Source organism: Macaca nemestrina, chromosome 9 (assembly GCF_043159975.1).
Source record: "Macaca nemestrina isolate mMacNem1 chromosome 9, mMacNem.hap1, whole genome shotgun sequence".
In the NCBI taxonomy this organism is placed as follows: Eukaryota; Metazoa; Chordata; class Mammalia; order Primates; family Cercopithecidae; genus Macaca; species Macaca nemestrina.
In genome coordinates this window covers 40,955,509-40,967,831 of record NC_092133.1, presented here as the reverse complement: position 1 = coordinate 40,967,831, position 12,323 = coordinate 40,955,509, and the positions used below count along the sequence as shown (strand labels likewise).

The window sequence follows — 12,323 nt, the reverse complement described above, 5'->3', positions numbered from 1 at the left end:
GTAATAGTTGGGGTTTTTTAAGGTATTGTCTTTTAGTACTCTAATAATATGTTTTGTAATGATAAGTTTTCAATTTTCCTTTCCTAACAGGGACATTTTTGAAGAAGATAATTATAGCCCCATCCCTATTGTCAATGAAGAAGAATATAAAATTGTCATCAGCAAATTTCCCTTTCAAGATCCAGACCTTGAAAAGGTACAAGCTAGTTTTTAATTCAAGTATTTTCTTAAAAATAAATTTGTGGTATTTGTTACTACATAATATTAAATATTAAGCTGAGACTGTAAATAAGAGTGGTTTCTTGGGGGACAAGTTTTTGTTGTATTGAGAAAACTATGTTTTGTTAAGTTTTAAAGAGTGTCTTACTACTACTACTACTACTACTGCTACTGCTACTGCTACTGAGATTTTGATGACGTTAAGAAGGGACTTTCCTGGGGATACTAGAAGTAGTTGCCCCAAACGTTAGGTGGATTCCCAGGAGAGGTGTTACTAATGTTGGGTGGATTCCAAATGAAAAATAGATTTATAGTAATAAGAGTATATCCTAGGGAAAGAAACAAGAATTTCTTTGAATTGTTTATCACTGTGGAAGATTTTAAAAGAAGTACACTTTTACAAAAAGTTTATCTTGGTTAAATAAGTGATATGTGAAAGCAATAGCTACCTGTAGATTTCTTCCTGAAGTAGGAATATATACATTTTTTGAGTCAAGATATCTGAATAAAAGACAGGGTAGAGAAAGTAAGTAGACCAGCCATGTAGGAGATTCTCAGAATGCACATGAATCCATGTGTATGTGTATATATATGTGCAAACATGCTCCCTTGTACCTATCCAGTATCTTTGGGTAGAATTAGATCTCATTAGAAAAGGATGTCATAGTAACTGTAACTGTCACTTTTGTATTCTCTTTATTCTTGTTTTTTTCTCCTTACTCTTCTTTACTATTTTCCCAACTTTTTATAATTCATTACCTTTCTAAATTTTTATTACTTCAGCATGAGCAAGACCAAATTCTGAGTGAATCGTGACTGTAAATTTTTGTTATATTTTTGTATATAAACTAAGCATATTATGTGTATTAGTCACTAAATACAGAACCAGGTAATTAAATGGATAGCTTCTAGATTATAGCTAATGCTGCCATTGCATATACCTATTAGCTATGTTTTAATACAAGAAGCCAGAATAATTATTCTAATTCTGTATTTTTTGAAAGCCCAGTGAAAGTTGTTCTGTCAAGAAATATCACCAGAATATTCTCTATCTCATGGCTTAGTTTTTTTTTTTTTTTTTTTGTAGTTACTGGTAATGAGTTTGTTCAGGCTAGTGTCTATATAAAGAGCACTAGACTAGGTCTAGATTCATGTGCCAGCTCTGCTTGTGGCTTTTTTTTTTTCTTTGAGATGGAGTTTTGCTCTTGTTGCCCAGGCTGGAGTGCAATGATGCCATCTCAGCTTACTGCAAACTCTGCCTCCTGGGTTCAAGTGATTCTCCTGCCTCAGCCTCCCGAGCAGCTGGGATTACAGGCATGCACCACCATGCCCAGCTAATTTTGTAATTTTTTTTAGTAGAGACAAAGGGTTTCACCATGTTGGTCAGGCTGTTCTCGAACTCCTGACCTCAGATGATCTGCCTGCTTCAGCCATACAAAGTACTGGGATTACAGGCGTGAGCCACTGCGCCTGGCTGCTTGTGGCTTATTATAGGCAAATGACTGAGCCTGTGTGGGCGTTTGTGCCTCATCTGTCAAATGAAGAGTTTGAACTCAGTAATCTCTAATATCCTTTCCAATCGTATTAAACTATTCTAAATAGGTTTATAATTAAAAGCAAATTTAACTTTTCTTGCAGAGAGTTTCTAATATGTGCAGTACCTCTTAAGATTAAGTTCTTAGGAGTTGTATTCATTGATCTGTGTATTACTCACTATTAAAAAGAAGAACTACTGTTAATAGTTAAAGTCACATGGAAAATTAAAATATGACAACTGAAAAATCTCATAAATTATTTAATAAAGTCCTTTGGTTGTGTATGTATATTTTTTCCTAGTTTAAGTATAATTTTCAGTTAAAACTATTAGAAAATATATAAAACTGTCAAATAACTTGAGTTATTTCCAACATAAATTATCAGTGGAGGAGTAATAGTAAACATACATGCAAAAATATTTTTGTAGATAGCTATGTTAATTTTATTAGAATCATTTGGCTAAAATAAGAACATTTATATTCTGCCTTTAATGTCATTAAAATAATTTCAAATATTTTTCATATACCTACTATATACCAGAAACAGTACTATGTGCTAGATTTTTAGTCTTTGGTGTCAAGGAGCTTATAGTCAAGTGAGGATAGATAAAATAAATAAGAAATTATAATTCACAGAAGTTTGCATTGCTTAAGATAGGGGATGCACCATGCAGAAAGGCTGCATAAAGGTCAAAGTAGGTGAATACAAGAGATGAAGATCAAGAGATGTAAATTGGAGTAGAAAGGGCCAGACCATAATGGCCCTACTAAACAGTGTTAGAGAGTTTATCCTTTTTCCTGAGGGTTATGGGAAGCCATGAAAGAATTTTAAGTGGTAAAAACATAACCAGATTTGTGCTTTAGGAAGATCTCTCTGGCAAATATGTGGGAATGGATTGGAAAAGAGTAAGACTGGTGGCAGGGAGACCACCTAGTAGATTTTTGCGTTTATCTTGATGAGAGAAGAGGGTTATGTAGTCTGAATGGGGGTTATGGTCACTGAAGCTGATTTGAGATGCTTAGGAGGTAGGAGCAACAGGAGTTGCTGATTACGTGCATATGAGGGGTAACATAGATAAAGGAGTCAAGTAAGATAACTAAGTTTCTACCTTGGATGGTGGCAGCATTCACTGTGATAAGAAACACAAGAGGAGCAGATTTAGAAGAAAAAGATGATAATTTCACTTTTGGACCTATTGAGTATATCTCAAATGGTACAGCCAAATGGAGCTGTCCAATGGGTAGATACGTGAATTTGGACTTGAGAAAGATTTGATCTGGAGTTGTAGATTTGGAGATACTGGTACTTGCATGGTGATTGCATGGTGATTGAAGACTATATGGGATCATCCAAGAAAAGTATACGTAGCAGGAAGAGAGGGTTTAGGACAGAACCCGAAAGCACAGCAATAATTAAGTAATGGCTGGAGGGGAAGAAACAGAGTAGGTAGAGAAAAAGGAGGAAAACCATTGTGGGCAGGAGTCCAAGGAAGGAGAGATCATTTATGAAGTAGGAATGGGTCAACTGTGTCAGATTCTTCAAAAAAGTCAGGTAACATGAGAGCTGAAGAAACCACTGGATTGAACAACTGTGAGATCACTGGTGGTCTTGGTGATGGTACTTTCACCAGTATAACAAGGTTGCAATGAAGGTGAAGATAGAAGGGTATATTAGACTTAATGAAATAGAAAAGAGGGTTTTTTTGGTAACAATCTTGGAAGGAGTTTACCTTTTAGAGACTGAGAATTTCGAATGGATAATGACTTATAAAGTAGTTTAGCCAGGAAGCACCCTGTAAGCCATTGGCTGCATACCAGTGTTTAATGGCATGGAGGTCAGAAACCTGCTATAAGGTATTCTAGGAGTAATGGAATAAACTCGATAACTTCTTGAAGTGGCATCAAGCCTTCACTGAAGGTAGGTGAAGAGAGTCTTAGAATTATTTAATTACTCTGAGCCAGAAAGCTGGCCTGTAATTTTCATGGCCACCCTGACTCTTGCATGATAAATACACAAAGAAGCAGACAGCTAGGCATCACCTACAGACAGAATACTCATCGTCAGAATACACCAGAGGTACTGGTATGTGTTTTCTCTGCTTGCTGGAAGTCTGATAGTATGATTTAAGAAACAAGGGTAAATTGCCACATTATTTTCTTCAGAAATACTTTGATAAAATATCAAAAATATAGAAATATAACAGGGTTTTTGATGCAGGTATTTGCTATTCAAGTGTGAAATCAATTTAATTACATTTTTAGTGATTAGCATGTCTTTTTCTAAAATTTCTAAAACAATATTAACTTTCTTTTTCTACAGCAATCTTTCCCAAAGAAATTCCCCATGTCTCAGTCAGTGCCTCATATTTACATTCAAGTTAAAGAATTTATTTATGCCAGCCTTAAATTTTCAGAGTCACTACACCGGAGGTAAGTTTACTAATCACAAATGCATTTTTGTCATAACTTTTATGAAACATTAATACTTTATTTTTATGCCATAACTTTTTTTTCCTCAACTTTTATTTTAGGTTCATGGGGTACGTGTTTGTTACAAGGGCATATTGTAGAATGCTGAGGTTGAGGGTATGCTTGAACCTGTCACCCAGGTAGTGAGCACAGTACTCAATAGGTAGTTTTTCAACCCCTTCCTCCCCTTCTTGTAGTCCCCAGTATCTGTTGTTTCCATTTTTACATGCATGTGTATCTAGTGTTTAGCTCCCACTTATAAGTGAAAACATGCAGTATTTGGTTTTCTGTTTCTGCATTAGTTTGCTTAGGCTATTAGCCTCCAGCTGCATTCATGTTGCTGCAAAGGACATGATTTTGTTCTTTTTTATGGCTGTGTAGTGTTCCATGGGGTTTATATACCACATTTTCTTTATCCAATCCAACATTGCTATCAATGGAGAGGCGCTACTTGGAACTAGTGGGTAGAGGCCAGGGGTGCTGCCATAGACACCTATGTCTTTGCTATTGTGAATAGTGCTATAGTGAACATATGGGTACATGTGTCTTTTTGGTAAAATGATTTATTTTCCTTTGCATATATCCCCAATAATGGGATTGCTGGGTTGAATGGTAGTTCTTTTTGTTTGTTTTTGTTTTTGTTTTGTTTTGTTTTGAGACAGGCTCTCACTCTGTTGCCCAGGCTGGAATGAAGCGGCACAATTATGGCCCACTGCAGCCTCGACCTCCTGGGCTCAAGTGATCCTCCCACCTCAGCCTTCCAAGTAGCTGGAACCACAGGTTCACGCCACTACACCTGGCCAATTTTTGTATTTTTAGTGGAGACGAGGTTTTGCCATGTTGGTCAGGCTGGTTTCGAACTTCTGGCCTCAAGCAATTCACCCACCTCGGCCTCTCAAAGTGCTGAGATGACAGGCACAATCTACTGTGCCTGGCCCACAGAGTTTTAAAAGTAGTATTTTAATAAAAAGTAAAAGGATACAAAAATGTTAGCTTATATCTAAGGCAGTAGTTCTCAACTGGGGATAATTTTGGTTCTCCTGCCACCACTTCCTCCCCACAAATTTGGCAATGTCTAGAAACATGTTTGGTTGTTACAGTTCGGGGGAGAGGCGCTACTTGGAACTAGTGGATAGAGGCCAGGGGTGCTGCCAAACATCCATATGTGCAAGGCAGTCTCCACAACAAAGTATTATCCACCGTAAAATGTCAATAGTGCCGAGATGGATAGTCCGTGGTCTAAGGACAGTTTAACTGTTGTGATAATGAGGCTGTATCCAAGGAATCATTATTTACTTAAATTGAAGGCCTAATGGTTAGGAGAAAAGAATTTGTTTTTTAGTGCTAGCTTAGTAATACTTAGGATGTTAAGAAACATCATATTAAAATTAGTTTAAGGTAATTTATTTCTTTGACGACTTAAAAAATCTTGATGAAAATGTATAACTTAGTTATATTAAAAATTAAATTTGTTAATTATATCTAGAAAGAGCTCATGTCAATTTGTATTTTAAAAATAATTTTTAGCTGTAGTTGTGTATGAAGTTTCTTTCAAAGTGCCTGTCTTTTGGGGCTGGGCGCGGTGGCTCACGTCTGTAATCCCAGCACTTTGGAAGTCCAAGGTGGGAGAATTACTTGAGTCCAGGAGTTCAAGACCAGCCTGGGCAACATAGCGCAACCCTGTCTCTGTAAAATATTCGAAACTAGCTGGGCGTGGTGGCATGCACCTGTAGGCCCAGCTACTCAGAATGTTGAAGTATGAGAATCGCTTGAGTCCAGGACTTTGAGGCTACAGTGAGCTATAATTGCACCACTGCACTCCAGCCTGGGTGACAAAGTGAGACCCTGGCTCAAAAACAATAATAAAAATAATAAAACGGCAAAGTTACTATCCCATGATGGAGTTGGAATTTAGGAATAGTTTTATTTCCTTATACCAAGTCCTCCATGATTTTTCTGTAGTTGTTAATTGGATACATTTAAATTATGCCATATATGAATATTCTACTTTATGGAAAATGTCCCTTTTGCAAAGTTAAATTGAAGTTTGTGATTTAATAAATATGGGTCATTGTAGTTTATTTAAGGATATAAATTAATGACTTGGGGAAAATTATTTTAGTAAATTGTGTTAAATTATTTAGGATGTTAACTAACCATATTCATTATTTTTTATTAAAGTTTGTAAAAAGTTTAATAATATCAGTCTTTCTGTTTAGCTCAACAGAAATAGACGATATGCTTAGAAAATCAACAAATCTGCTGCTGACCAGAACTTTGAGTAGCTGTTTACTGAACCTTATTAGAAAACCTCATATAGGTTTGACAGAGGTAGGTTAAAAAGACACATATAGTGAAATGTTTCATTGTATGAAACAATTATTTTAAATTATTGCTGAACATCATTTTGTAAAACTAGCTTCCTGTTTTAAATGTATTAATGTAAGCAGATTTGTTTTCAAAATGAAAATAACCAGTGTAAATTCCAGAAATGTGAGGATGCCAGGCACAGTGGCTCACACCTCTAATTTGAGAGCTTTGGGAGGCCAACGCAGAAGGATTGCTTGAGGTCAGGAGTTTGAGACCAGCCTGGGAAATATAGTGAGACCCTGTCTCTACAAAAAATGAAGAATATTAGCCAGGCGTGGTATTGTGCAACTGTATTCCTAGCTACTCTGGACTTGAGCTCAGGAAGTTGAGGCTGCAGTAAGTGACACTCATACCACTGCAGTACACAGCCTGGGTGACAGCAAGACCCTGTCTCTGGAAGAAAAAAAAAAGTGAGGGAAAAGGGTTCATATGGGGAATAGTAGATAAAGATGTTAGAACATCTGTTTAGATTTCTGATTGCCAGACTACAGGAAAAGCCAAAATCCTAATTTTTTACTTGCTAAATGTTTAAGATTTGAAACATACTATGAAAAGTTATTTTAAAATAACTGGCAGTTAGATTCTTGATATATGTGTGTGTGTATATATACATATAAAAATTCATAAGCAGTATTTGCAGCAGGCTTTTAAAATCAGATAGTTGTATCCTATAATGCTGTAGTTATGTAGATATGGTACAGTTGCTGGAAGTAATAATCGTATTTTTAAAAATTAGGTGATTTTACATACATGTAACCTGTATTTTACTGGGTATATCTTGTGTTTTCTAGCTGGTGCAAATCATCATAAACACAACACACCTGGAACAAGCTTGTAAATATCTTGAGGACTTTATAACTAACATTACAAATATTTCTCAAGAAACTGTTCATACTACAAGACTTTATGGACTTTCTACTTTTAAGGTATGTAAAAATTTGACCAAAAGTTTTCATTTCAGTCACTGTAAACAAACGTTAAGAAATTAAAGACTGTTCTTATTATATGCAAGATCTACTATATTCCTAAAAATTAAGAATAGAGGTAATCATTGTCAACAATGAGCAGATAAATGTAAGTTTTTTTTTGGCACTGTAAACATCTTATTAACATGGAGAAAAGTATACTTATTTTCTACAATGTATTACGCTTTGTTCATGTTTTGATGATTTATAGCAGTGCTGAATAGGTCTAACTGAATTAATATTTCACAGTTTAAAAATTCTATATGAGTGTTTATGTTTGAAAATTTTAAATGTAAGACAAATTAAATAAGGATAGATTTGTTTTCCATCCTTGACTGGTTCTGATCTGAAGAAAAATAAGTATTATTACATGTCATTGAAGTCCTGCCTGTTTTGTGGATGGGAAGATTTCTGTTTTAATAATATACAGGATATACTGAGGATTAATTAACGGTTGTTTTAGGTAGAATGTAAGATTAAATAATTTCATAAGCTATTTTATTATTTTATTGATTTGGAGTCATAGATGAGACACTAGCTTAGTCTAGTGTATATAAATCCCCTTGCATTGAATATTTTGTTAAACTAATGATAAACCATGTACTGATCACTTATCTGCAAAATGGGCTTGCTAATTCAACCTTATAGCTCTTTCTAAAAGTTTCCTGTTAAAAAGAATTCTCTTTAACTACTTTTGTTATATTATCAATCACCCCCAAGATTTTGTTGTAATAACTTGCATTTTAAAAAATGAATGTACTGGCTGGGCATGGTGGCTCACGCCTGTAATCCCAGCACTTTGGGAGGCCGAGGCTGGCGGATCACACGGGCAGGAGATTGAGACCATCCTGGCTAACACGGTGAAAGCCCGTCTCTACTAAAAATACAAAAAATTAGCTGGGCGTGGTGGCAGGTGCCTGTAGTCCCAGCTACTCGGGAGGCTGAGGCAGGAGAATGGCATGAACCCGGGAGGTGGAACTTGCGTTGAGCGGACATCACGCCACTGCACTCAGCCTGGACAACAAAGCAAGACTCCATCTCAAAAAAAAAAAAAAAAAAAAAAAAAAAAAGAATGTTCTTGTGTTTAAAAATAACTAATTTAATGTTAACATTTAACCATACTTTGAAAGTGTGAAGTCCACAAACAACCCTGGAATGCTAGAATTATCTGCTTGGCCCCCAAATATTATGCTCCTCTGGTGCCTCTTGAGCTAATGTAGTCATTTCAATACATAAGACACAAATGCAGAATGATATCTGAATCAGCAGACTTAACAAAATTAGTTATTAAAACTTAGAAGCCTAAAAAAGCAGGCATTCATTTATTCAGATAATATAGTACAGTGATTAAATTCATATACTCTGAAGTTAGATTGCTCTGTGGTCTTGGGCAAGTTCTTTAATGTGATTCCAAGTTTCTTTATCTATAAAATTAGAGTAACAGTACAGTACTTACTTAATGTGATCATTATGAGGAGTAAAGAAGATACTTAGCACAGAACCATTCACTGTATATAAATCATGCTCTGAGCACTCTGTTTAGACTCTGAGAATACAAAAATGTATCCCTGCCCTCAAGAAGCTCAGAGGAGGAAAAAAATAAAAGACACTTAACAATGTGGTATGGTAAGTGTGATAATATAGGAGGAGGCGCCACAAGTTTTTAGTCACTTACTTATCCAAGGACAAATTGATTCTTAGCTTTTATGTTAGATTTTACATAATGCCTCTACTTTCTCTTCATTGTTCTCTCTGTCCTTACATCCATGTGTTACTCATACTCTGTCAAGAAGGGATTTCTCAGGCTTAGAATTGTAGGCATATTTAACTGTTAACATTACATTTAATATGCTTACCCAGTACTCTCTGATTAAAACATGAATTACTTTAGCATCTTGTGTTTCTAGGGATCTTAGAGTAATTTTCTTATCGATTATAAGCCAAAGAACCAAAGATAATGGAACACAATGCTCTTAGATTAGGGGATCTTGGAACTGTATTTCTCAAAATCTGCCTGTTGGGAAAGAATGTTTAGAAATGTTAGCTCTGGTTCATCATTCCAGAGTTGAAACCACAACTGTCATTGCATACTCCTTGGTGGATTTCCTTGGAAATCAAGTTCTGCTCTGTAAATAGCGAAGCATCTTTGTTTTTTGTTGTTTATTTGTTCGTTTTGTTTTCACACAGAACTCAGTAAATGCTTTTCTGTTTTCTAATATGTGAGCAAGAGCTGTTTTCATCTTAATATTTGAAGGTCAAGTATTTTTCAGTTCTATCTTTTGGTCTGTTTCAAGAGGAATTTGTCTCAAAATGTGATAAGGGGAAGTACTTCAACAGGGAGGATTGTTAAATCAATATTGAAGTGAATTACTGAGGGACACTGGGGAATTTCCATTCACAGTGAATAGTCTGTTGCCTCTTTCACAGAAACGATTGAAGTACAGTCTTGACTGTAGACATTTGATTGGATTATTTAGCCTATTAGCCTGATTTTTTTTTCAGTTCAGTGACCCTAGAAAACATATTTCTATTTGATTGCTTAATGATTCTGGAAACAAGCACTTAATGATACCTATACCTCCATTTGCTTCCCTTCCAGAAACTACATATGCACACACAAACTGCCTGATCTTGTGTCATATATATTTAGGTTATGAAATAGTGTATAGACAGTTTTGTTAACTTGTTTGCTAACTCTGTAAGTGACATAAAAGAAGTTCATTAAGTAGTTCCTACCCTCAAGCAGTACCTCAGCTTTTTGAAAGTAACTCAGACCCAAATAGAGAGCTACTTAAAGCTAATATAAGACTTCTCCTAACTGGAAAAATTTGCATCAATATAGATGAAAAAAATGGAAATACCATTCCCTTTCTAACTTGTGTGGTAGAGAAATAGTCCAGTTGTTTCTCTTTGGCGTCAGGGATCTTTAACTTGACTCCAAGGAGCTCTTCCAGCCTGCTACTCTGAAGACTTTTCTTTTGAGTCCTGGCAGTAATTGCAACTGTCAATGCCTAGAAGAAATGCACTTCTGATTCTTTTTCTAACCTGCTTTTTTTTTCTTTTTGTCTGCTAATAACTATGTAGCAAAGCTTTTCAGGATTGTGGCTGAAGTGACAGTAGTAAATTGTCTTTAAGGGCTTGAAATTCTCTTCCTATGGAGCAAGGACATGGTACATGTCAGTTCTCCCCAACTTGATCTACAGATTTAATATATTCCCTGTTAATATCCCAGCAAGTTTTTCTGTGGATGTTGACAAAGTGATCTTTAACTTTATATGGAGACAGAAGACCCAGAAGAACCAACAGAGTATTGAAGAAGAAGAAAGTTGGAGGACTGATACTACCCATCTTCAAGACTTTCTATACAGTTGTAGTAATGAGGCCGGGTGCCGTGGCTAACACCTGTAATCCCAGCACTTTGGGAGGCCGAGGTGGGCAGATCATGAGGTCAAGAGATCAAGACCATCCTGGCCAACATGGTGTAACCCTGTCTCTACTAAAAATACAAAAATTAGCTGGGTGTGGTGGTGTGCACATGTAATCCCAGCTACTCGGGAGGCCGACGCAGGAGAATCGCTTGAACCTGGGAGGCAGACGTTGCAGTGAGCCGAGATCGTACCACTGCACTCCAGCCTGGCGACAGAGTGAAACTCCGTCTCAAAAACAAAACAAAACAAAACAAAGTTGTAGTAATAAATAAGATGTGGTATTGGACAAACAACAGACAAATAGATTAATGGAACAGATTAAAGACCCCAGAAATAGACCCACATAAATATAGTCAACTGAATTTTGACAAAGGAGCAAAGGTAATAAAATGTAGCAAAGATAGTTTTTTCAGCAAATAGTGCTGGAACAACTGGACATCCACATGCAGAAAAATGAATCTAGACCAGACCTTATACCCTTCACAAAAACTGACTCAAAATGTTTCACAGATCTATATGTAAAATGCAAATTGATAAAACCCCTAGAAGATAACATAGGAGAAAATCTAGATGACCTTGGGTGGGGCAATGACTTTTTAGTCTTGATTGTTCCCCAAAGGAACAATCCATGATAGAAATCATTGATAAACTGAACTTCATTAAAAATTTAGACTTCTATTCTATGAAAGACCGTGTCAACAGAATGAGAAGACAAGCCACAAAATTGGGAGAAAATATTTGCAAAAGACTTATCTGGTAAAGGACTCTTGTCTGAAATATGCAAATAACTCTTAAAACTCAACAAGAAGAAAATGAACTATTGATTTTAAAATGGGCCAAAGATCTTAACATATACCTCAGCAAAGAAGATAGAGATGCAGATAAGCATATGAAATGATGTTCCATATATATATCATAAGGGAAATGCAAATTAATACAACAGTGAGATAGCACTACACACCTGTTAGAGTGGCCAAAATTCAGAACAATGACAGCATCAAAAGCTGACAAAGATGTGGAGCAACAGAAGCTCTTACTCATTGCTGGTGGGAATGCAAAATGCTACAGCCTCCTTGGAAGACCGTTTGGCAGCTTCTTATAAAGTGAAACACAGTCTTACCATATGATGCAGCAGTTGTGCTTCTTGGTATTTATTCCAAGGAGTTGAAAACTTAGGTTTACCCAAAAACTTATACATGGATGTTTATAGCAGCTTTATTCATAATTGCCCAAACTTGGAAGCAACCAAAATGTCCTTCAGTAGGTGAATGTATAAATAAACCCTGGTATATCTGGACAATGGAATATTATTAAGTACTAAAAGGAAATGAGCTATC

General features: G+C 36.0%; 1 protein-coding gene across 9 annotated transcripts in view; it reads left to right on the top strand.

Annotated features, from left to right (window-relative positions):
* The window catches only part of LOC105480188 (exocyst complex component 6), a 214,472-nt gene that overhangs the window by 101,309 nt on the left and 100,840 nt on the right, over positions 1-12,323 (top strand). For all 9 annotated transcript variants that reach the window (XM_011738755.2, XM_071069486.1, XM_071069485.1 and 6 more), the window contains 4 exons: positions 91-196; positions 4,075-4,184; positions 6,443-6,554; positions 7,385-7,519. In XM_011738755.2, the coding sequence (XP_011737057.2) occupies positions 91-196; positions 4,075-4,184; positions 6,443-6,554; positions 7,385-7,519 (463 nt within the window). The remainder of the gene's footprint in view (positions 1-90; positions 197-4,074; positions 4,185-6,442; positions 6,555-7,384; positions 7,520-12,323) is intronic.